The sequence below is a fragment of the Alosa sapidissima genome, chromosome 12 (assembly GCF_018492685.1).
Source record: "Alosa sapidissima isolate fAloSap1 chromosome 12, fAloSap1.pri, whole genome shotgun sequence".
Lineage (NCBI taxonomy): Eukaryota > Metazoa > Chordata > Actinopteri > Clupeiformes > Clupeidae > Alosa > Alosa sapidissima.
The window spans coordinates 26,314,998-26,339,825 of NC_055968.1; the positions used below are offsets into that span (position 1 = coordinate 26,314,998).

The following is a 24,828-nucleotide window of genomic DNA, read 5'->3' on the forward strand; positions in this document are numbered from 1 at the left end:
GAGTGTGCTGCATTCCCCCATCCACTTTGCAGGGTTAGAAGTTTATATTCCATATTTATGTTGACAGAGTGGGGCCAGAGAGATTGGTCTAAACCATGTGCACATTCTAAGCACTGGCCTGGGGACAGAGCTACCCTTTCAGTGAGGGCACAGAAATATTTGCCATTTTCATAGCTTGTTATGAAAGTTGCTATGAAAGTTTGAAGTGGAATGACTGCTAAGCATTTGGCAGGTGGGTAGATGAGGTCAGGAGATAACCTGATGTTAAGTGAATTTGGCACATAATGCTGCTGTAGTATTTGCACATTACAGAGTTGCAAGTTTCTACATAATCAGATGCATTTGTGTGTGTGTGTGTGTGTGTGTGTGGTGTGTGTGTTTGTTTAGGGGAAGAGTTGCCTGAAATTAAACACGGTGAACCCATCACAGAAAGACGGAGCACCTTTCAACCTCACTTAGCTATGGTGGTCACCCCCAAGCAGGTAAGTGAGCCTCCTCTGTCATTTGCTATTCCAGCAAATGTCACCAGTAGCCTCGACAAAATAACAAGAGGGAGCATTACTGTCCAAGCGCCTCATTCACAGGAAACACAACATCAGTGTAAGAGACTCATGAAGGACACTAAGCAAATCGCTCACCAATCGACAAAGAAGGCCTAATGAGTTGCTCCTTGAAATATCATTCGTAATCATCCGTCAAAGTGCTTCTGAGAGGTGTGCAGCTGTTCCGGAGTGTTGGTGGGGGTGTCTTGAATGCAGCCACTCTTTCTCCCTCTCATTCTCCCACTCTCTGGCCTCTCACTGTAATCTCCTTGTTGTCTCTATGAGAGTGTCGCACCCACACACAGACTTGATCACACTTGCCAACTCTTTCACATCTTTAGGGGGTCAAACGTATACCCCCATCATTGTGCCATTGTCTAGGATTCCCTTAAACTTTATATATGTCTGTACTTAAATTACAGTGCACATTTTAGGTCTATTTTTATTTCATTTAACAGTTGAAGGTTTAATATAGGACTTTGTTCTGTTAATGGCACCCAGTATACAGTCTAAAGGATATGTGATTGCCATCTTTATATTTTTTACATCCCACTAAAAACAGTCAACCACACTATCACACATACACAGTAATAGCATGAACTATACCACATTAACTACAACCACACAATCTGCACACACACATACAAATCAGTAACAACAAAAACTACATTTGCATCATATGCACACACACATACGAATAACAGAGCTGTCTTTCCTGTTTGATGACACTCACATCTGAGCTGACAGAAGTGTCACATGTCAGAACTTGGATGGCGCAGCCACTTGACAATATGCTCCATCTCTGGCACCTGGGATTCGGGATTCTCCCACTCATCTTTGAGAGATATTCCATGCTCATAATAGCTGTGAAAAAGGCATTGCAAACGCAGATGCGGGTTAAGTCATTTATACACCTGTCTCTTTCACCCAAGTGTTTTTCACATGTCAGATGCTGCCAGAGGCTTTTTAAACCCCCCCCCCCCCGCACAATGTGCTTCAAAAGATGCTGTATATCAGCCTAAGTGCATTGGACTAAACATTTTCAGGTGTTTGAGGCAAGCTGTTATTATACTGTGAAGACAGTGGAAAGTACTCAGAACTTATTTCGAGACTTATGTCAGTGTCTTTCAGGACGTATGTCTAATAATTTCCTAAGATTGTATTCAAATAAAATTCCATTTGTCTTCACAGTATTTCCTTGGGCACCGAACCTTGTTTTCCACTGAACCTGGAAACTCCAGTAGCCTTTTTTTTTTTTTCGTTTCGTGTCAAACTTCTACAAATTTGTCTGCAAATCAGCGCTTGTGTTCCCTGGCAAAACTCTTTTTAAATCCTGCATGATGAATTGGTCTCTAATTCCACATTAGTACACTCAAATTAAACTGTAAGGCCCAAATACACAGCGTACTCCCGGAAAGTGTCATAGCCTGACGGGGGTGGATGGCTGGCTAATTGAACTCTGAGTCAGTGGACTGCTATGCCTGTTTAGTGGACTGGTAGCTAAACCCATAAACACACTCTTTCGCAGACTCTCGCAGGCTCATAATGGTCTGCTGCAACGACTTTTCAGGCACAGGCGTAATGATCCGTGGAGTTCCTGTAGTTGCTTTGCTGTTTGATCACCTTTGTTTGACGCCATTGTTTATGCTTGTGGGTCGATGCTGGATTCTTGCAGGATTGCTGTTTGACATTAAAAAATGGAAATCTTTGTGAATTTTTCACTGTGACAACAAATAGAGGGTGACACAGAGACATGCTCATAAAAAGACACACACACTCAGCCCCAAATGTCACATTATGAATATTTGGAAGTATCGGCTCTCTCCCACTCCTGTGTGTGTGTGTGTGTGTGTGTGTGTGTGTGTGTGTGTGTGTGTGTTTATGTTTGTGTTTATGTATGCATGTGTACACACTTTTTTTGTTGTTGCCGCAGTGAGAATGAGATGCTTCCGAAAGGGTGATTGAAATTCCCAGAAAAACCTGAGGCTACAGATCAGCAGCTTAAGTCATCCTTTGGTCATGGTCGCTAACGGTTGAACAAACCCAGGGATAAACAACAGGCAGAGGGCCTTTCAGTGGCTAATAGCTTCCTAAATGCTTCCCTTGCCACTCGGCATGTCGGTGCGTCGAGTGCTGCTCCGGATCCCCGCTGGTCGTGTTCCCTCACTGTTGTCTAATTCCTGTTCCACGTAGCCGGAACACGGAACGCATTGACAAGCAGTGGCTCCTCCCTAGAGAAGAGGTTGTTGTAGTGGCAAGTAGAAGTGTTTTTTTTTTTTTGTCTTCTCTGACAACCTCACCAAAATAAAAATGTTTTTTCTCCCCATTGACACACAATGCACTGTGCTCTCTGGTCTGGTTTGATAGGAAGGATCAGGAGGAGCTAAAGCTCAGCTTTTAATGAGAAGAAAGGAAATGCAAATACTGCACTCTTGGGCCTCTCCGCTGAAGTACATTTATTGAGCAGCATACCCTCTGTGCAATGCATAATTAAACGCTGCTGTCTGTCAATACTCTGCCTGGCCCATTCCTCCAAAGTCTGATGGGCCCTGCCAGGTGTTCCTCTCCAAGGCTCTGCTTTGAGGCAGAAAAGTAAACACGTCTCTGAAAGAAGCCTGAGTCCTTCCTCCCAAGTGTGAATGCAGCACAGCAACCCCAATATTTGTAACGCTTAGGTAAACACCGTCTCCATTATCACTGAGCTCCGTGCCGGCAGGGCTGAGTTTATTGCAACTGTGGGGAGAGGTGTGATTTGCTATGGGAAAATATACGCAGAAAATATTTGCGAGACTATTATTCGATACCTACTAATTAAGTGAAAGTGTGTGGGTTTCTTTTTTGCCTTTGAGGACACGCTTGGATTGAGTGTGTTCGGTGACGGTTTGGCAAACACAGTTGAAATTGAAGGTACAGGTACACACACACACACACACACACACACACACACACACACACACACACACACACACACACACACAACATAAAACTTAAGGGGGAAAAAACAAAAAGGGAAAGCAGAGGCTTGTGCAATGTAATTTGATGGATGATTATCAGGTTCCTTTTTATAAGTGGGTGTGGAGATGGATATGCTTCATTGGTTTTCATAATCAAAGCCTGCTAATGTTTGGTTCTGACTATTTATTTCGAACAAATACACAAAGACAAGAGACATAAAGAGAGTGGATGCGCTTTTTGTCTGAAAAGCAAATTGTGATGTGTGATGAATACTAGATGTGTTACGTGATGTGTTAAGAATACTTTTGAGGGTGGGGGGACATTATTAGCCACGGGAATGACAACTACGAGCACAGCACTTAATGCGACCCTCAGCAGACATGTCACTCTCGGGGTGACTTTTCACACCGGGCAGGCTGACTGACCTCTGACCTCTGATGGAAGTCCGTGGCGTTGTCTCCTGCACAGATGCTTTTCCATTAGCATGTGATAAAAGCATCCTTCAGCCTTATCCTGCTGGGCTCCTGGGGAAACCGCGGAATATTAATGGTCAACGCTTATTTTGCTTTCTGCATTTTTGAATGTGTTTCAGGTCCGACTGGTACTGGACAAGCTGTATGAAAATAAAAAGATAGCCAGTGCCACTCACAACATCTATGCATACCGGTAAACAATTTGGTTTTCATTGCAGGGCATGGGCATGCTTCACACGTGTCCATTTCCATGATTTTCAATATTTTCTGCATTCCAGTATTTATTATATGAGTTTGTGTTTGAGTTTTCTGTGTTTGTGTGTTTGTCTGTGTCTGACTGTGTGTGTGTGTGTGTGTATATGTATGTGTGTGTGTTTAGGTGTGTCTGCATGTGCTCTAGCATCTTTTATTTTTATGGGCTCATGCATAGACTGTATATATACAGTCTATGGGCTCATGTGTTTGTATTACTCTGGGTCGAGGAGAATGGGTTGTGTCTCAGTGGACGGTGGAGTGTGTCATCGGGGATAGATTAACCAGCAGGTGATGCTGACATTCAGAGCCTGCCTACTGGATCCTTCCGTGCCTAATTACTGTGTGCATGTACCAAGGCGAAGCAGATAGAAAATGAAGCCTGAATATATGTTTCACTGGAAAAGCCTGTGAATAGCTTGAGTGAGCCCAACCTGTTGAAGAGTATAATTAGCATTTTTGTGCTGTTTGATAGAGCCATCATCATCAGAGGCTAATGTGACTGGGAGGAAGTCTTTGTTCTCTCACTTCTCTTCTCATCTTCCAGCGGCTCTGATTATGGTAGTCTAATAATCAAGGGCTGATTAAGTCCAAAGTATAGGAAAAGCCTTTTCATGCAGTCGTCTGAAGGGACGGTCTGGTCAGTCCACGGCTCTGCTGAATGTGCGTTTCCTGACAGTACATTTCCAAGTGCGTCTTAGCTAATATTAAAATCCATTTACATTGTTACGGCAGCAAAAGGTGACAGCAAGTATAGAATTGACGAGTACGAAGTGTACCTGCACATGCAGATGGACATGCACATGAACAACAGCATGCACCGATGTACTGTATGTAATCAACTCGCACACACACTCTCACACTTCTCATTCAAGGTCATCCATGCCCACTCACATGCTCACCTCCTTAGGGTTTGTTTCCCTATGTCTTCCTCAGTCTCGTTATGTTGTGTGTAGGATACACTGTGAGGACAAGAACACCTTCCTGCAAGACTGTGAGGATGATGGTGAGACAGCTGCAGGTGGAAGACTGCTTCATCTTTTGCAGGTACAATTTGTGTATATGTGTGTGTGTGTATGTGTGTGTGTGTGTGTCTGTGTCTATGTCTGTGAGAGAGTGAGCGAAGCCTGTTTGCTTGGGCAAAGATAATGGCCACATTTGAACACAGGCAGGAGTATAATCCTTTTTGTCAGCTAATTTACCATTGTGTCAAGAGCTTAGAGGCATAAAACAGTATTGCTTCTCTCAGAAGGTAATTAGCTGAGCCAAAATGAATTTGCTGAATGTATGAATATATGTATGAATGCCTGAAAAACAACTTTTGAGTCATCTACTCTCCCTTTGGCATGCCTGCGTGCATCTCTCACACACTCTCCCTTTCTCTGATGACCAAAAAACCCCACACAATTCATCTCCATCTGCTAGCCACCCTGTGCAAAGTACTCATTGAAAGAATATGAAACTATTGCAGCAATTTAATCAAAGCCAGGCAGCTTGTCAGGCATGCTGTGCCTAAGGGTATCTCCAGTATCAGCATGGTATCTCGCCTCTGCTCTCCTGTCCTCTCCTGTCATCTTGTTAGGGGGTCAGTGGGTCTTGTTGCATGACATCCCTTGATTATCATATCTCCTTTCTGGCTCACCAACCTTCATTTCAAGAAGCATTAATGCAATGGCTACTCGATTGTAAATCAGAGGCAGCATGTGGATGTCGTTGATGGTCTGTTAAGTCAAAGCGTCTTGATATTGTTATTTCTGGCACATTAGGAATCTAAACACTCACTGAGTGTTGAGTCATATGTTGGGTGACTGCTATTCCATGTACTTAGTTGCCTCAGGGAAAACTCACTGGGATTACCTTTTTGAGGTTTGAGGCAGCGTGACTTATTTTTTGTGTCAAAATTGTCGGAGGGTTGAAAAATACCTTATGTTGTGTCAATGACGTTTGCACAACTCATTTACATATACATTTAGTAATTTAGCCAATGCTTTCATCCAAAGTGACTTACAAAATACAATCGAATGACAGTTCTAGTGGTGCAGGGATAGTCTAGTGGTAAGTGCTAGATTGAGCCAGGTGTTGGGAGCACTTGGGAGCTGGGTTTTCAGGAGTTTTTTGAAGGTAGAGAGGGACGCCCCTGCTCTGGTAGGAACTGGTAACATGTTTTACCAACGGGGAATAACAGAAAAGCAGGAACAGATTTGATTTTGTGCATTTTCTACATACCGGTACGTATAGTTTAAGCCAGTGGTTCTTAACTGATCTGGCTTTGGGACCCACAATGTCCCTGTTCATTAAGTCGCGACCCATATATTTTTTTTTTGCGTGACCTGTTACATTAGCTATGTCTATGGCAATGACTGACATACGAATGGAGTCTTATCAAAATAAAGGTTCAATATTAAATCTGATAAGGTAGCATTTTAAAGCATTTGAATCATTTTTTTTTTACCACAAGCTCTGTGACCCACCCAGAATGGTGGCAACCCCTGGGATCGAACTCACAACCTTAAGGTGTTCCAATTGGAAGCCTAGATCCCTATCCACTACAGAGCCCAGATCCCTATCCACTAACCAGAGTCTAGATCCCTATATCCACTAACCAGAGTCCAGATCCCTGACCACTAACCAGAGTCTAGATCCCTATATCCACTAACCAGAGTCCAGATCCCTATATCCACTAACCAGAGTCCAGATCCCTGACCACTAACCAGAGTCCAGATCCCTGACCACTAACCAGAGTCCAGATCCCTATATCCACTAACCAGAGTCCAGATCCCTGACCACTAACCAGATCCCTATATCCACTAACCAGAGTCCAGATCCCTGACCACTAACCAGAGTCTAGATCCCTATCTACTACAGAGCCCGATCCCTATCCACTAACCAGATCAGGGGCGTCACTAGACCTTATTCACTGGGGCCCCAGTACAATTCTAGTGCTGCTCTCGATGGAAATGGCATTCATGAGCGCATCTCCGTTCCTGCTTTAGTCATGACTGTCACTTACCAGCCAATAAAAAAAACAAGGAAAAAGAAAGGGGCCATAATAGCCCATCAGGAAATAGCACCTCTGTAGCTGGGTAAGATTGAACGCAACAACCAATGAAAATCATTCACGATTCGTCGTCTGGAGCTCGTCATATCACTTTGAGCACAAATTCACAACTTATTTGACAGAAAAAATGACAAGTTGATCGCTGTTAGAGAATGTTGCCCACATAATTAGCATCTGTTTTTCAATGCTTAGCGTCGTAGCCTAAATTTAGCAACAGTTTACCAGCTTGTAGGCTGCATGCACACATGCGGACAATTAATAATGATTTATACGTAGCCTATACTGGAGAGAGAGTCCTGTAAAGGTAGCCTATACTGTTTGTGAAGCTGTCCTACTGTAAAACTAAACATAGCCTTCTGATAAACTATTCAGAGATGGACATCAGAAAATTCTTCCTGAACAGAGGCAGAGGGAAAGGAACAGTGAGGAGAGATGAGGACGAGGGAGGTATGATAATTGCCCACATTAAAAGGTAACATTTATGCTGGTAATAGCCACTGCTGTGATTTGATCAATTTAATGGCAAACTTAAATAAGTTTGCTGCATTTGTAAATATAGCCTATAATAGATTATTAGGCTACATTTGCAAATTATCACCAAAAGTCAGTATGAAGGCTTTAGAAGGCTATTTAAGCTACAACGAACTGCAGTATTGCCAGGATGACTACAGGACCCTTGTCTAGGAGGAAAGTATATCTCAATTTTGACTAAAAATAAGCTTCCCTTGTGTAGGAAAGCCTATTAAATTCATACAGTAGGCCTACTTATGCCTATGTGTTTGGATGTTGCTGCAGTAGCTGCTACAACAATTGAGGGAGAGAGTGCTGGAGGAGAAGGAGGAGGAGAAGAAGGTCGCAAAGAAGGAGAAGAGAGGGGAGAAAGAGCACAGGCTGGGCAGTCCACTACCAGGCAGGAGGAGGAGGAGGAGGAGGAGGAGAGAGACAGGCAAGAAATGGATGAGGACATGATGGGGGCTACACGTAAAAGCCATTTATTTCATATTGCGCGCGCATTTAAATGTTTTTTTTTTATGTATTGGGAGTTGGGGGCCTGTGCCCCAGCAAAGCTCTAGGTCTAGAATCGCCCCTGAACCAGATCCCTGTCCACTAACCAGAGCCCAGATCCCTGATCACTGGACCACTACCATCTCCCAAAACACAACACATCTGTGTACAGTGGAGTAGAGCTGGACAGATGTGCATTTACACAATCTGCATTTGTACAGTAGCTTGGTTCTTTGGTTCATTTGCTCATTTTGTCCAGAGTGTTCAATTAATCTCAGAAAAAGGCATGACCTTTTTTTGTCTAGCAAAGCAGTACTAATCTCAGGGTGAACTCCAATTAACATTTGTTTTAATTATAATAACAATGTTGCTGTTTGATAGATTCATTTTTTTCTTTCCTTCATTTCCTTCTCTTATTCACGACTTCCTCATTCATTTGGAGTTCAGCTGAATCCATTGAATGCGGGTTGAAAGCCATGACACATGCCCTATTCCCATTGAAGTGCGCTCCTTCAGAAACAAGATAAAAACAGGCAGATGGTAGATGCCCCACTGCCTCGACGCTGGCACACTACCAGACATGGCATGAGAAGATTGACAGGCGAAACAAAGCTCTTGCTCAGACTGATTCATTTGTAACCGTCATTCTCACTGTCACACACCAACCATACCTCCCCCCATTTTATATAATATTACTTAAATATTTTCACAGACAGATGGATAACACAAGGAGATGATTACTTTTGGGTTTGCTCTGTAGGTGCTGTTTCCGGTGTCAAATTCCCATTGATTCTTTTTCCTCTTGTGTGCTGTCGTATTCACTAAACAAAACAAACACATTCACCAAAAAACACGTGTCCTCTGCTTTCTCTTTTCACTTAGATTCTGGATGTTCGGAATGTGATGGTTGTGGTCACTCGCTGGTACGGGGGCATTCTGCTGGGGCCAGACCGCTTCAAACACATCAACAACTGTGCCAGGAGCATCCTGGTCCAGGAGGGCTTCGCTGAATGTTCGGTAGGGGCCGAGTAATTCATTGGGTCTGCCAATCAGATTGGACTAATTGCTCATTTGCATTAGTGTGAGGGCAAAAGGGAATGGCATTTGCATCATATTTCAGTGAGCCTCAAGAGTTTTGGAAAAATAAAAAAAAAACACAGGGAAAGCAGCGGTGTCTTCCTTAGTGAGCCACAATTTGTGTCCATTGAAAGCTCTTTTCCTCTGTGGTTGGATGGGAAAGAGAGTTTGATTTCTGGAGTAGCGCGTGACTGGATTGTTTATTGTTTGATGGCGGTTCATTTCTGTGCAAATGGGAAAGTGCCGCATTGTCATGGTTACAGAGTCCGGTTGGGATGTTTGTCATCATGCACTGTGCATCTTCTCAGTACATGTAATGATAGAACTCTTAATGACAAGCTAAGCACTCTCATTCACTCACAAAATAGAATCTGAAGACCACGCTTGTTGTAACATATGTTTTTTCACGCAATTATATGGGAGGTTGCAGTGGGCAGAGCAAAGTATTTGCTCAACAGCAAGCTTGGAGTATAAATGCTTGCAGATGGAAACAGTTAGATGCGTGAGCCTGTTGTTTTGTGACGATGACCCATGTTCACGCTGTCATTTGTTAGCATGATAATGGACGGAGTGAGCACTTAAGCAGGACTAGGCCCTCTAGAGTGTCATAATTAAATTATGCAGAAGGGCTCTTTCAGATTCCCCGGACCCTGGCAGCTGATGTGTCGATTGTAAGGGGCCAGTGCCTTGTTCTGTTATTGCTCCCGAGGGAGGTACTAGGTAGTGTATGGCTGTGCATTGTGGAGATGCTGAAAAGTTCTCGTCTTTTCAGTCCTTTTGGGAAAAAGTAGGGCTAAACTGCTGGAAACAATATTTCCTCAGGATAATACTGTATCTGAGGCTTTTTTACTATTATTATTTATAGAAGGTTACATAAGTGCCAGTACCTTAAGTGCCACTGCTTATGCACTGTTTCCTCATCAGCCCTTTTCTGCCTCAAGCCAGACTTCATGCAATGCTAAAGAGTTCACTCTTAAGTAAACTCAGGGCTGGCTTGTTTGGAAGTCCTTTGAAGTCCCCAAGATTAAACAGTCACTCATTAGCTATTGCCACCATCTTATGTAGACATTAATCTTTTCAGTCATTGCTGGCAGCTAAAGGGGAAAGCGATTTGACGATGGTCTTGGTAAGAGCTCACGGTGGACTATGCAGCCATTTTTAATAAACGAAACCCCAGCATGTTGATATGTCACATATAATTGCATAGAATTGCAGATAAAAAGCAAAATCAAAGTAGAAAAACACAAAAAGCACACATTCTTGCCTTGATTACATGGATAAGACCAAGCTGATTTGAAATTAAAACACTTGAATATCAGCAGCTATTTTTAATAACTGTAATAATGTGCTTATATAACACCCCATTTTAATTGAACAAGAATGCATACACACACCTGACATCTGATTACACTGTGAGACAGACTTCGTCTGGAGGTGCTCTGATAGATCTGATTAAATTCTGATCACAATACGTGCTTTGTGCATTTGTGCCCTCCATTAATGTGTTTTCCAATCCCAGTTCGGATTTTCGGCTGTTAAAAGTGCGGTCAGGGATTTCACAGGAAGTTGTGTTTGTTTGTGTTGTGTTTAAATTTATTACCAGGCCCTTTTGTGCAAAAAAATCATATTTTAACCAAGGACCAAACGAAACATGCCAGAGAGGTATCTCACCCCTACCTTCAGTATCCCCAGGGAAATTCCATGCACAATTTAGTTTTTCTTTGGGGGACAGACTTCACCCACTTTGTTTATTTCCAGTTTTCAGAGCCTGGGCTGCCTACAGAGACCGTTGTTTTTTACAGTGTACTCACGGAATGGGCAGCTAGTGGTCATGAGGAGATGATTGCTTAATGTCACAAAAAATGTCAAACCCATAAAAATGTTATGGGCTTGAAATTGTTGATTGTTTTGTTTTGTCCCTGATTGCACCTTTAAGTGTGGTGCATAAAAGTAATCTTAAAAGGCCACAACAGTTATGTTATGGTGCCCAAACAAAAGGCAACAATACAGCATCAACTCAAAATTCACAAGTCCTTGTTTCAACTACAGCTGTCGGTGTACATATAACAATAGCAATAGAACCAACACTCTCTTGAAGTGAGAGCCCTTGCATATCATTATGTTTGAGGAATAATTATAATATACCCTTGCTATTCATGCAGCATGATATCTGTACTTGCCAAACTTGAAATAAATATTAGATGAGGTTGTGTGGAGTTAAAAGAAAAACTCTTCAGACAGAAGCGTGAAATGAGCTTTGGTGGTCTTTGGATGTTTATGTTTACATTCTAAAAATGAGCAACCAATGATCTATGTACCTGACAGAGGTAAATACAAATCTAAATTTAGGGAAAATGTCAACATTCAAACACTTCAGTGAAGTAAATTCTGATAATGAACAATGGAGGATCTGTCACGGTAAAAACATTTTTCCAACTCCAGGGTTGGTGAGATGACTCTTAAGTGACCCTCACTAAGACAATGAGACAGTCTCACTGAAAAAGACTTTGCCATTGCTAAGCTACCAAATCACAGCATTGCTGAGACACAGCAATTATCACATGATCGGCCACTATTCAGACTAACATGTGTGCCTGTACACAGAACTCTCTAGCTTTATTGACAAATCTGATGGGTCTTTAGTCACACCCTCTGATATCCTTAAAGTTACCGATGAAATTGCATAACATGAATGTAACATAAACAAAACTATAAAAATAGCACGCACACACACAAATATTTCACCTTTTAAAGATGCCCTGCCACACGTATTTCATTACTTTGTGGTAATGTTTGAAGTTCTACGATGGACTCTAACATTTTTTGTGGAAAACATGCCTTGGTTACCTTGTTTCAAGCCATTCTAGTGTGGTATAGAAAGCCTGCAGGAAGACTCAGCTCGATTTGCGCCAGTTCTTATTAATATTCAACAAGCTAAGCTGCTTGACTCTGATTGGCTAACAGCTAGTAGGTTTCGTCCATAACATGACAGCCATTATCAACTAATTTTAGTTTCATGGCATGAACTTAGCTTGGCTAGCGAGTGCTAGCATTGTCCAAATGTGCATAAATAAAACCTGCTAGGCTAGCGAGTTCATTAAACCTGTATATAGCACTTCCTTGAGACAATTACGATTTACTTACAGGCACTGGTCGTACACTGCGATGGTAGCCTGCTCCAGGCTTCAACAGCAACCTTTTTGCAAAGCCTGTGGCATTGTTCCAAAAAATAAACTGAAGCCATTTGATCCTCAAGTCTGGGTTCTTGGGCAAAATGCATTGTTGAAGTTCTATTTGTGCATAACGCACAAGTCCGTTGACATTCAGCCATCCTTGCATAGGCCTACGAAAACGGTCACAGAGATAAACGAATTTTGTGGGCAAGGTCTCAACCGGGCGAGCTCATGAATAGTAATGAGCTCATCAATTCCACGTCAATCTGAAGAGCTTTTGCAATTGGCCTAATTTCTCCGCTTATTTCTTTTCAGTGGCTTGAGCTGACAGAGGAGTTAGCTGTTCATTTTCACATTCACGACATAGCACAAACACATATGGACCTAACATGTTTAAAAAAATACAAGTAAAAACGGTTTTGTCTGGCAGGGCACCTTTAAGATTCGGTTTGCCACCCTGAAATTGGCCCTGTGTTATAACAAAAGACGAGATCCATCACAACAGATGCTCCATCAGACTGCTCCCTGCCTAGCTGCTCTCCCAGCTCCGACACGCTGGGTCGTCTGATTGCCAGCCTACATGCTGTAATCTGCCACCGTGTGCTGGCATGTCGCTACCCAGCATGTGCTGTGCTCCTGAAACATGCACAGAAAATGTAACAATTGGCGGTCACCTGGTTCCCCTCCACCAAGAGAAAATCCAGTTTCTAAACGTTGTTTGCAGTAGTTTAATATGCACATGTGGTTATCACAGCACTGAGGTTGGGACAATTCATCCCATAAATCTTACTATGACTTACGGTCACCATGCTGCAGTGCGACAGGTAGCCTTTTACACAGACAGTAGCTCATAGATGACGGTAGCGAAGCTGACAGGTAAGAGCAGGTGTTACACAGCAGTTGGCTCTATGAATGGAGGCACTGAAAGCACCATTAGTCTGGAATTACAGTAGTACAGAGTGCCAAGCATCACGATGGCCTGACCTGATTGTAGGGGTATTTTCAGTCAGGAGAATACTCAGGAATACTTTCCTGTCCATCTCCCAACATATTTCTGGGATTGAAAAAAGGATTCTGGGTTCCTGCAAAAGTGTGTGAAGTATCAAAAACAGAAGATAATGCATCCATATGTCATAAGGTATTGTATTTGCTTCTACATGAAAAGGCTTTCAGTGTTTCAAAGAAAGAAAAAAAAAGAAAAATGGAGTGGAAAAGACTTTGTTGACTATTGGGATATATTCAGCAACCCTCACCACATGATACTTCATTAAATATTGTGACAAATATGCAATTCTTTAAATAGACAACCAGCTGAGTACATGCTCCCTTCAAATGTATTTATTCAATTTGTTCCAGGATTAAGACTCATCCTTTTAAGTACAAAAAAGAAACCTAACCTTTATTTGGATTCATATTGTAATGATAGCTGGCTGTTGTGTAAGATTTAATCAAAAACAGGGTGTTATGCTTTAATATCCGTATAAAAGACATTTGTGAGTTGTAATATTTATTTTTATTTATTCATTTTATTTGTTAGGGACCATGTACATGTTTTAACATAATTGTTGCCAATATTCATGCGTGGTACCAGAGTTAGCCTTAGGCTAATGAATAAGATGCTAAGAGCTTGACTAACTAACTAGCAAACAAAGCGACGCAGGGAGTGTAAGTTTGCTCGGCAGAGGCTGGCCAGCGGACGCAGTCCAACAGAGTAGAACCTGTGGGTGATGAAATCACCTTGCTCACGTTCCTCACTCGTGCCTAACGCTGTTGACCTGTTTGCTATCCTCTTCCTCCCCCAGGAAGAAACGGGCAGAGGCGGAGGGAAGAGCAAGAAGTCCCGAGGCAAGAAGACAAAGTAAAAAGGAGGAAACCGCTGGATTCTGACAATCCCAAAGGAGAAGGAGGGATCGATGGAGGCTGTCTGTCTGTCGGCTTTGAAGTCAAACAGGGATAGATGGAGTCTGTTTGTCTGTCGGCTTTAAAGTCAAACAGACAGACAGATAGAAGATGGAGAATAACTAAAAAAAGACTGAAATATTAAGAGTGATGTCCAGATTGATGGAATAATAAAAGAATGCAGTCATGAACCACAAGGCTGTGGATCTATGCTGATGGCTATAGCTGCGCCTAACCATGTGGCATGACTCAGATACTCAGGCTCCTTCAGGTCTCTCAGGCGGTCTCTTCTATATGGTTAAAGGGCATCCAGTAAATGTATACGTGCATTGTTCACAGAAGAAAAAAACGGTCTCAGTAAATAAATTATTACATGTGCAATGTAATGTTAGTTATGATGAAATAATCAAAGTACTATTTGTGCAGAATGTATTGTGTCAAGGGCTGTTTTATGATAAAAAAGACAAACCCTGACTATATTATATAGTTTCTGAATGTCCGACTTTATTTTATTTTTTTTGTCAAAATGGCAAGATCTATTCACTTTGTACACAGGACCAGTGTTAGGTAATGAAGCACAGGCTCTGACACCTGCCAACACCATTTATGTGAAAATCCAAGCAGGTTGTCTGGAGATCGGATTGGGGTCTGACACCTGGTTTTGGCTGCCTTATCAACTCAAACTATATCCAACTTGTGCCATTACAAATTAGATATTTAAAATTGAATTCCATATTTAATAAGTTACTGATTGTCCAGGGTGTCTGATTCACATTAAAAAATCTTTCCTCATGTCTGTCTCCCTGTCTCTTACATTTAATCACATTAATGGCCAATGCAAATGGTGTTATTAGAACATTTCTGTGACCACTGCTTTTTTGGACATGAGGATTTATCTCTTTTTAGGGTTCGAAGTCTTACAGTTCTCCAAAAGGGTAAGCCTTACATTCCTCCAAAAGCCTTTACACATAGTGCCATCTTCCTCTTGCCAAAGCCATCAAATAAATATTCTGAAGCTGATCCCTTATGAAATATAAAATCTTCATACCCAAGAGAAAATCTTCCTACTTCACAATCTGGTTCTTTTGCATAAAATTCACAGTGACAATGGCACCCACTGCATTTGCTTTGAAAAGCATAAATTCTGCCTTCTCTTTGGCATCTTTGGTACCCCAGTGATTTTAACATAATTTAACTTCAGACCTCTCCTTTTCCCACAACCTCTTTTATGGTCAGCATGGATGCCCAGTCTTTTGATTTTTCACTGTCGTTAGAACAGTCTCATCCCACGTCTTCCTCACATCTCATCTCACCTCACTCACCTTTCGTTTCACTTTTTTTTACCTCTCTCCTCATCCATACCCTTCATCACCTCATCTCTCCCTCCATCCCTTTCTTAAACCCTCCATCCATCTCTCCTCTAGTGTTCTTCCCCCCTCCCTGAACTCTTGTTCTATTCCTTCTCTGCCACCTTTCTTCCACAGAGTTACCTACAGCTGATGAATACTAATTTCAGTGCAGCTCCTCTCTCCCTCTCGCTCTCTCATGTTAAACTACCTCGTCTCCTTCTTCATCCTGTTTATTTCACCACTTCTTCGTGTCTCACTCCTTTGTCTGATAAGCCAAGTGAGGCATCCCTCTGCATTTAAATGCTCCCATCCTGCGTAATGAAATGTGTTGCTCTTTAGTGGTGGATCCTTGCAAATGTTCGTGACAAGATTGTGACTAAAACTCCTTGTCAAACTCCTGCATAGGTTTGTTGGGGTGATTATCAACTTGAATCATCACTGTTAATGACTCTGAACAGTTATGCTTAGTATGTGGTGATCACCCAACCAGATTGTGTTGTTCTACAGGTGTTTCCGTGACCTGTCAAGTTGGCTCTTTATCTGTTAATATTAATGGGTTAAGTTACATCTTATCACAAAGATCAGGCACGAAATGTAGACCACAGTTGTTTCCAGTTTTGTATTTGGTAATAATAGGGTTTAGGTGATATTGAAGTTTTGGAGGGTTTATGTTGTACACATGTAGCTTGTAAGTTTGTGTTGATTCTCCAAGCCTCTCCCTGAATTAAATCATTTTGATGACCTCTCTCACCTCTTGCACATCCATCTTCACCTCTTCACTCTCCTCTCCCTGCCTCCTAATGACTCACATCTTCACTCTCCTCTCCCTGCCTCCTCATCTTTCTCTCCTCTTTCGCTTGCCTCGCTGTCTCATTGCAGACTGCAATTTTTTCCTGCAGTGTTTTCCTTGTTTGACAGCTGGTATTTATTTACCTGTAGACTGTATATTCCTGAAACACGAGGGCTGCAGGCTGAGATTCAGCACACTCTGTCAGTCGTCTCAGACCTTAAAGCAGTAATCTCTAAAAGCCCTTTTTCCTATGGAAAAGCTCGATGTGAAAGGCACACGTCATCCTCTGACCCATTTTTATCACATAAGTCAATTTGAATAAAGATGGTTAACTCAACCCTGTTGTGCTGCAGCGGTAAACTTAATGACAGAAATGGCAAGTAAATTTCACACCTCTTTGAATAAATCAAGGTTGAAATCTGCAGTTTCTTTGTCTCTAAAGACTACAGTACCATTAAGACTGCCCCCCCAACCACACATTACTGATATAAGGGCATTAACTGCTTAAAAATAGGACCCTTGAGATGAAATGAAAAGACGGCTAATCCGGGAAGGGCATGTGTTATCTTTGGCCCCTCTGATGAGAACTCGTACATTTTTAGGGCCTTTTCACCGAAATATGGGGCCCAGACCCTTCATTTGAAGATCAAAGATGAAGAGAGAAGGGGAGGTGCCTTTCTCTTTAAGTGTCTCTCAGGGCTGTTTCCTCCATGGAAATAGCCAGCTGGAGAGACAAATGAATTCAGCTGGGTCGTGTGCCACTAGTTTGCTCAAGCACTCACAGGGCACCGTGAGATGACCCAAAAGCAATCGAGATATCGAAAGAGCCCTTTGTCTTTAATCGCTTTAATGTTAATCAAAGGTTTGTTTTAGAGCTGACTGTCTCTTTCAATTTTAAGTTTTGGTGGGTACCAAATCACAAACACAAGGGAAAGCACTCATTAAAATACAGTAGTGCCTCTAAAAAATGCTCATCTGTTGATGTTTTCTGTCATAACAATCATGATTATTTTTGTTTAGTGTTCTTGATTGTGCTCTTGAATTTCAATGTTTTCATTTTTCAAGGGAAGGTTATGCAGAGACAAAAAAAGACTGAAAAAAGCTGTCATTACATGCATTATTAATCATGTGAAGTGACAAAGGCAGGCGCGTGGATGTGAGGACAGACTGTCTCATTTCCCACATCTGGTTATTTAGGAAACCTGACAGTTTATCTGTCTTATCAGGCAGCCAATCAGACACCCCCCCCCCCCCCCCCCCCCTCTTCCCCCACCACCACCACCACCACCACCACCCACCCCCCACACTTACATTTGTCATGTCATGTCTTCCTCAGACTGACAACTGGGTGTCCAATACATTGAGCCCCACACTTATCGTTGCCACCACATCACCGTTACTCATACCACAAAAACCCCTTTGGTACAGCTGAGGGTACATTAGCGAGTCTATATTGGTGATTCTGTGTTGTCTGACTCACTCTAAAAAGGGGGGAAAAAAAGACCACTCAGAGGGCTGGTAATTACTGGCCTCACAATGGCCAGCCACAAGGCTGATGATACAGTGGTGTGAGGGTAAGAAGAGCAAGTGCAATGCGCTGCCAGGGGGACTGGCAAATCACGCCAGAGGCTGTAGAGCCGACCATGTTAACACGCTCATGTCAGAGCTGAGACTGGTAAAGAAAAGGGAAGGAGAGAAATTCGAGAGAGCCCCAAGACATGTAGTGTTCCCTGACTGCCAGTTGTGAAAGCATCCCATCATTGAGATTGTGGTCTTGCACTTGCCCTGTGTCTTTTATTTTGTATTATGTACCCGCCTGGCTCTACTCAATTTATGATTTCCCTGATGTTAAACCATCATTGAGACAAACCAAGGATGGCATTCATGAAAATTTAAATTTGAATATTTGTGCCAGAGAAGAAGACTTTCCTATGTAATCATGGCTCTTTGGAAAGAAAGAAATTGCCTGCCTTTAAAAAAGTAGGCATATATTCCTCTGAGTCTTATAAAAGTGTCTTCATTTCCTTCTATCTCAGATGGATGTGCATACTTGAATCATGGAAATCAAAATCCTGTCAAGTCACAACTGGCATGTTATGCAAATATTCACCTAATCTCAGTCTAATGAATGTCAGTTATATAAAAATGTATTAAGTGTTGTTAAAAATAACTTTGTTTTTCTGTTTGCTATAAGGGCGTACATGTATATTCCACTCACATGGGGTTGGCTAATTTATGAATATATGTATTGCCTACTAACAGTATTCTGTGGCATATGGTTATTTTCCATGTTGTAACCTACTGTTACTGCGTCAATTTAATAAGTAGACCACTAACCTGATAATGTGCAGTTATTACGGAGATGTTGAGCTTTATTAAGTTCGACAGATGAATACAATTATAGGCTAAGGTAACATAATATCATAAAGGTATAAACCCATTCATTGATTTTCCATTTGTCTACGTTATTCTCTTGACTAAGTCAGCAGGTGAACTTCACGTGAGATGACACGGCATGAGAATCCAACAGGTGCAACAGGTACACTCAGGATCATTCTTGTCTAACGTTTTGCCTTGGAGACGATTCTTATCGTTCGTCATACTGTAAGTCCGCCTAGAAAGAAGAGAGCCGTGTCTGTCAGCATTGGGTTTTCCAGTTACGCATACGCAAGAGCGTGTTCGGGTTGCTGCACTGAAAATCGCACGGAATTTAACAAGGGTCAGACCAGTGACTGGGAACCCAATGCATACTAACAATGTTAAGGATAATATTGCAAGAGTGCTGCTAATATTCAGATATCTTGGTGTTCTGATGTGTGCGTATTAAAATGTTTTTTTTTTTTTCACTATATCGAGCGGCAAACCCATGTAAATGGTGGGGTGACAATTCTGCAACTTGGGAAGACGATCAGTAATGTCTTCTGTTAATAAACCGGGATTGCTGCCTTGACCACGATGGGAACCTGTGAACCTGAGCAGAACGCAAGCTGGAACTTAACTCCTGGTTACTCTACAGCAGACGGAAGCGAGAACGCTACTGCGCTCTCAGGATACATTTTGGTGATCCTGACTATCTTAATGGTAACACTTATAGTTATAGTGGTGGGTGGCAATGCGCTCGTTATACTGGCTTTTATCGTGGATAAGAGTCTCAGAAATCAAAGCAATTACTTCTTTTTGAACCTGGCCATCTCTGATTTCCTTGTTGGTAAGTCAAATTTTCTTTTTCAACTGTCACACAACAAATAAAGACATATTTTATATAGGATGACGTATTTGAACACATTCATTTAAACGTGTGACTAGCAATTTTGCAAATACTGGAATATATGATACACGTCAAATTTGAATATACACTTTCCAATTTGTAGCTGTTGTAATCTTACCATGATGAAGGGATCAGAAGATGATGATACAGTTGATCATATTACATAGTTAGTGACCAATTATTTTGTCAGTACTACACCTTACACTTCCTTTTATGAAATACTGAGCTGCAATTTTTCTTTTGATTCGTTGGTGAAACCTCAGACTACAGATAGTACAGTAGCGGCCTTCTTGCCATAGAAAACAAAACCTCTAAAGTCACTGCTGATGGAAGTAGACAGAGATTTAATGATGGTAGAGAGAGAGAGAGAGATTTGAATACCCCATCTTTTGACAGACCTGTGACACACCTAGCCAATAGGTATAAGCTACCTCTGAAAGTGTGGGCACCATGAGGGCTCACATGAAAAATATATGTGTGTGTGTGTGTGTGTGTGTGTGATGAGAAGATTAAAGGATTTCAAGTGTCACAGGTCATGGACTGTCATTCAGCAAGGCGCACAGATTAGAGGAAGAGGACATGTCTGACATGCACTTGGGTTTTGTGGAGGTAGCCAAAATAAAAATGCTCAGCCTGAAGCGGGAAGAAAGGGGAAATAAAGAGGGTGTGCTCTCTGTCATGTCTTGTCTGAGGCATCAATTGCATTTTAGATGGAATGTGGTTTGCAATGGAAAAACACTAAAAATAGAGTTCCTCTATGTTTCCATGTACGTATGTCCAATTAACAAACTGAGCTGTCATCAGTGGACATAGTGGTGGAATTATCTGTGAACATGAAATCAAGAGCACGTCCCATTTTAAGTTAGTTCATTTTTTTTGTATTGAGGTTGGTCCCCAAAAATGATTTAATAGATGGTAATATAAATGCACAACCTACAGATTGCCTGAGGTATTTGCTCAACATGTAGATTTCTGCTGTCACACACGTTCCTGAATACCATACAAATTAAAAATGCACCTCTTATGACATTCTCTGAAGCCATTTGGAGATCCTAGCTGAAAGCTTTTTCCAGTGAGGGGAGCTGAGTTCTACAAGGTTCTGCTGTTCTTCTCCACGGCTGCTTTGGTACCCCACATATAAACAGCTCTCTTTTCAGGGGTGTTCTGCATTCCCATCTACATCCCGTATATCCTCACCGGACACTGGATGCTGGGCCGTGGCCTGTGCAAGCTGTGGTTGGTGGTAGATTATCTCCTCTGCACAGCCTCCGTCTTCAACATCGTCCTCATCAGCTATGATCGCTTCCTGTCTGTCACACGCGCGGTGAGTGCGGCACAAGTAAACAAAACAAATAACAGGGAAAAAAGCAGCATAACGAAAGCTTTGAATGGTATGGCGTAGATAGATACAGTAAGCTCTATCCAATTCACTGAGATTGCATGCAGCTCTGCTCACGGCATGCTTACTGTCAATAACACTGGAAAACAACTCTGCTACAAGGTCCTTGACTGACTGTGTATGTGTCAGTGAGTCTTTCTATGTTAGATCAATAGCATCAGACTGTGCCAGGGGTGGGATCACCATTTGATGCACTCCACAGATCAAATGTCTTCTGACCACAGGGGATGCAAGTGAGGTTTTGCACCTTTCTTGATGACCTTTATAACCCATTGGGGTAAAATGTTATGGCCAGATAGGAATCAATAGATCAAGTCTGCAAAATACCCACTCAAATGGTTGACGGAATTCATTCTCTAAAGATAAAACAATGTTTCAGCAAATGCCCATTAAATGGTGCTGTTGATTGTAGTGCCTTTAAAAAGCATCGATTATCCTGAAATGACCTAAGTTGAAAAAATCAAGTGAATTTGAGAGAAGGAAAGTTCACAGGTTGCAAATCCAGCTCACAAATAGAAACAGTGACATACTTTCACCCAGCATGGAGCTATTTATTAGCCAATCTGACATTTGGAAACACTCTGAGAATTAATTATTTTATATAAATATTGATTTTTGTGTTGAAGCATCCTTAAACCAATAAAGAACAGACCATAAAATAGCTTGCATGCTACCATAGTTGACTCATTTAATGGTCTGAAAACACAACTATCGATATCTGTTACAAAGTTCCTTGGAAAGAGAGGAATGTTGCCAAGAATTGTTTTATACCTGGAGCTTTCCAAAGGTCTGCTGAAAGCACCACAGCGCAAGTACTGCAGATATTATTGACTGCTCTTATCTTCCCCTTAATTTTGTGACTGCGCCCCCTATACTCTCTGTCTTCAGTACCAAGCCAGTCAGTGGTTCTTAAAATTTTCATTAGACCACTAAGACTTCAGTCAGAATCTCTTTTTCAGCAATTAATGTAAAGTAGAGGAACAACATCTTGTACTTAGACATGAGATATTGTCCAGTAACAGTCTACCTTTCAAATGATCTCAGCAGAGTCTCCTATGTATTCATCCTACAGAGATGACAGTTTTTTAGAATGTGAATGAGGACACAGACAAGTAGTAGTCCCATTGACACGAAACTTAGTTACCTGGAGTGTTCAACAAATAGACCTTGAGCTCATTTAGCAAAGTCATAATGAGTCATTCGCCATTAACTTTTTTTCACCAAAACCTTTGGACCAATAAACTTGGTCGGTCTCTGTCACTATTCACATTTTCATCTGTAACTGCAAATAAAAGTGCTTTTGGTTTGTATGTTTCTAAAATAATAAGATGTTTTAATGCTTTCTCTGACAGGCACTGGAGGTAATGACATCCAAAAAATAATGAACAGTTATACTGCTACTTTCTAATACCTATTATTTAAATGAAAATGGTAGTTAAAATAGTTTGAAATGGTAGAAATTAAATGTGTATTGTTGTAATTTCTGAGAAACCCACTGTCATTTCCTGTTGCACTCTCATATTGTTTTTTAATGAGTGTGTTTGTACTACTGTCAGTTTTTCCCACAGAATTTGTTTCTATTTGTGGTGGTAGGCGATTTGGACCACTGTTCTTGTGTTCCATTATGACTGTTTGTCTGTAAAGTCAATGCCAGCTGCTCCATATTACGCAGTGTGCATATGCCAGCTGACAGAGTTGTTTCAGTCGAAGTTAATGTATAATTATGTCATCCCATTAAAATGGAATATATATAGATGGAACTACATATTTCCCAAAAGTGTGGCAATGATAGGAAATGAAATCCCAATATCACATCAACATATTTAGCAAAACTAAATTATGCAAATTGCATCATGAACAGCTCTTACACATGTTGACAGCTGGGTCAGATATTGGCAGGATTGGTAAGCCATTGTCTTTGGCCATTTGTCAAAGATGACACTTGCACCACCTCATCTATTAAGCTCTCATTTGTGGTTAGAAATACTTTAAAATATGAAAGAGGAAATAAACCTAATTATTGAAAAATAGTGTTGATGTAGACATTCTGCTGCATTTTGGCAGGTATCTCATTACAGGGGAAAGTGTTTGTAATATATAGGCTTCATAACAACATATGAACAACATTCAACCCTTGAGTTTAAGCCGCTTGCTTTCATTTTCGTTTTCGTTTAAAGCCCTATTGTCAATCTCTCCTCCAGGTACGATATAGAGCCCAGCAGGGCATGACCAATCAGGCGGTGGGGAAGATGCTGATGGTTTGGGTGCTGGCCTTCCTCCTCTATGGCCCTGCCATCATATTTTGGGAGCAGGTGGCGGGCAAGAGTATCGTTCCGGAGGACCAGTGCTTCGCTGAGTTCTACTGCACCTGGTACTTCCTGCTCAGTGCGTCCACCTTCGAGTTCTTCTCGCCGCTGGTGTCAGTGGCCTTCTTCAACTTCAGCATCTACCTGAACATCCACCGCAGGGAGAAGATCAGGGGCAGGGTCGGCCACAAGGGGAGGGGGGAGCTGGCCGAGGAGCGATGGAGGGACTCCACCGGAGGTGCGTCGGCTGTGTTCTTCATCAAAACACGCAAAGTGTCGTCCAGCGAGCCGGCGGCCGTGTCTGCGGTGATCGAGGAGGACGAGGAGTTGTCGCCATCGTCCAGTGGCGAGCCCAGCAGCAACCAATCGGTGAGCTTCTCCATGAGGAAGACAAAAGGCAGGAGGAAGATCACCGGAGGCTGGACTCGGTCCTGCTCGGGCGCCGCGCCGAGCCACTCGTCCTCGTCCAACGCCCCCTGCAGAGACGGGGGGCATTCGAGGCTGTCGCGCGACAAAAAGATCGCCAAGTCACTGGCGGTGATCGTGTGTGTCTTTGCCTTGTGCTGGGCACCCTACACACTGCTCATGATCATCCGTGCGGCCTGCAGTGGGACGTGCGTGGAGCACCACTGGTACGAGGTGACCTTCTGGCTCCTGTGGCTCAACTCAGCCATCAATCCCTTCCTATACCCTCTGTGCCACAGCAGTTTTCGCAGGGCCTTCGCCAAGATACTCTGCCCCAAGCGCCAGTCCGTTCAGCCACACGCGATTATCCATTCCAGCCAGTGACAACATGTGACATGAACAATAGTTTGTACAGTAGAACCTGTACATGATATTAACCCATAAAGATGTACTATCACACCGATGTGAAGGGAATGTTGGGAAATGAACGTTCTAAAGAATTTCTGGGTTCACTGAATTTAACATAGAATTTTAGAACCTCCGATTGTTGCGGAACGGAATCTTATGTTAGAATGTTCAAAAACCCACACCTTTAAGGGTTAAGGAGGAATGAATGATATCAAGCAACCCAGCAATTTATATCTAAATACAAGCTGAGCCGACTTTTTGCCACAATTGAGTGGGATGGGACTCCATGAATGCAGTCACTATAATTACTCTTCAGTGTATGATCAGTGTCTATGGGGTATCATCTTGGATACTGGTATGTGGACATCAGTGATCATCAACGTGATTGTTACCATAATAATGACATTGTTGCTGGACCGTTAGAGAGCAGTATTTTCCTTCCCGTTGTCACCGTCACATGCTGTGTAAT

General features: G+C 42.1%; 2 protein-coding genes across 5 annotated transcripts in view; both read left to right on the forward strand.

Moving 5' to 3' along the window:
- The window catches only part of impact (impact RWD domain protein), a 28,146-nt gene extending 12,920 nt beyond the window's left edge, over positions 1–15,226 (forward strand). For 2 of the 4 annotated variants that reach the window (XM_042056581.1, XM_042056583.1), the window contains 6 exons: positions 388–482; positions 4,090–4,163; positions 5,179–5,269; positions 9,168–9,302; positions 10,925–10,927; positions 14,338–15,226. In XM_042056581.1, coding sequence (XP_041912515.1) covers positions 388–482; positions 4,090–4,163; positions 5,179–5,269; positions 9,168–9,302; positions 10,925–10,927; positions 14,338–14,397 — 458 coding nt within the window. In that variant the 3' untranslated portion in view covers positions 14,398–15,226. Of the gene's footprint in view, positions 1–387; positions 483–4,089; positions 4,164–5,178; positions 5,270–7,652; positions 7,765–9,167; positions 9,303–10,924; positions 10,928–14,337 lie in introns of those variants that run through there. The other 2 variants (XM_042056582.1, XM_042056584.1) reach the window with 2 other exon arrangements.
- Positions 15,227–19,021: 3,795 nt separating this feature from the next.
- On the forward strand, positions 19,022–24,335 carry LOC121677978 (histamine H3 receptor). The gene is made up of 3 exons (XM_042057139.1): positions 19,022–19,781; positions 20,999–21,165; positions 23,442–24,335. Exons 1-3 carry the CDS (start codon positions 19,529–19,531, stop codon positions 24,333–24,335), a joined length of 1,314 nt encoding a protein of 437 aa, XP_041913073.1. The 5' UTR covers positions 19,022–19,528.
- The last annotated feature ends 493 nt before the right edge of the window (positions 24,336–24,828 follow it).

Coding starts and splice junctions, on each gene's coding strand:
- LOC121677978 (XM_042057139.1), top strand. CDS start 19,529: ATGGGAACCTGTGAACCTGAGCAGAACGCAAGCTGGAACTTAACTCCT. Junction 19,782..20,998: donor CATCTCTGATTTCCTTGTTG/GTAAGTCAAATT, acceptor CTCTCTTTTCAG/GGGTGTTCTGCATTCCCATC. Junction 21,166..23,441: donor TCCTGTCTGTCACACGCGCG/GTGAGTGCGGCA, acceptor TCTCTCCTCCAG/GTACGATATAGAGCCCAGCA.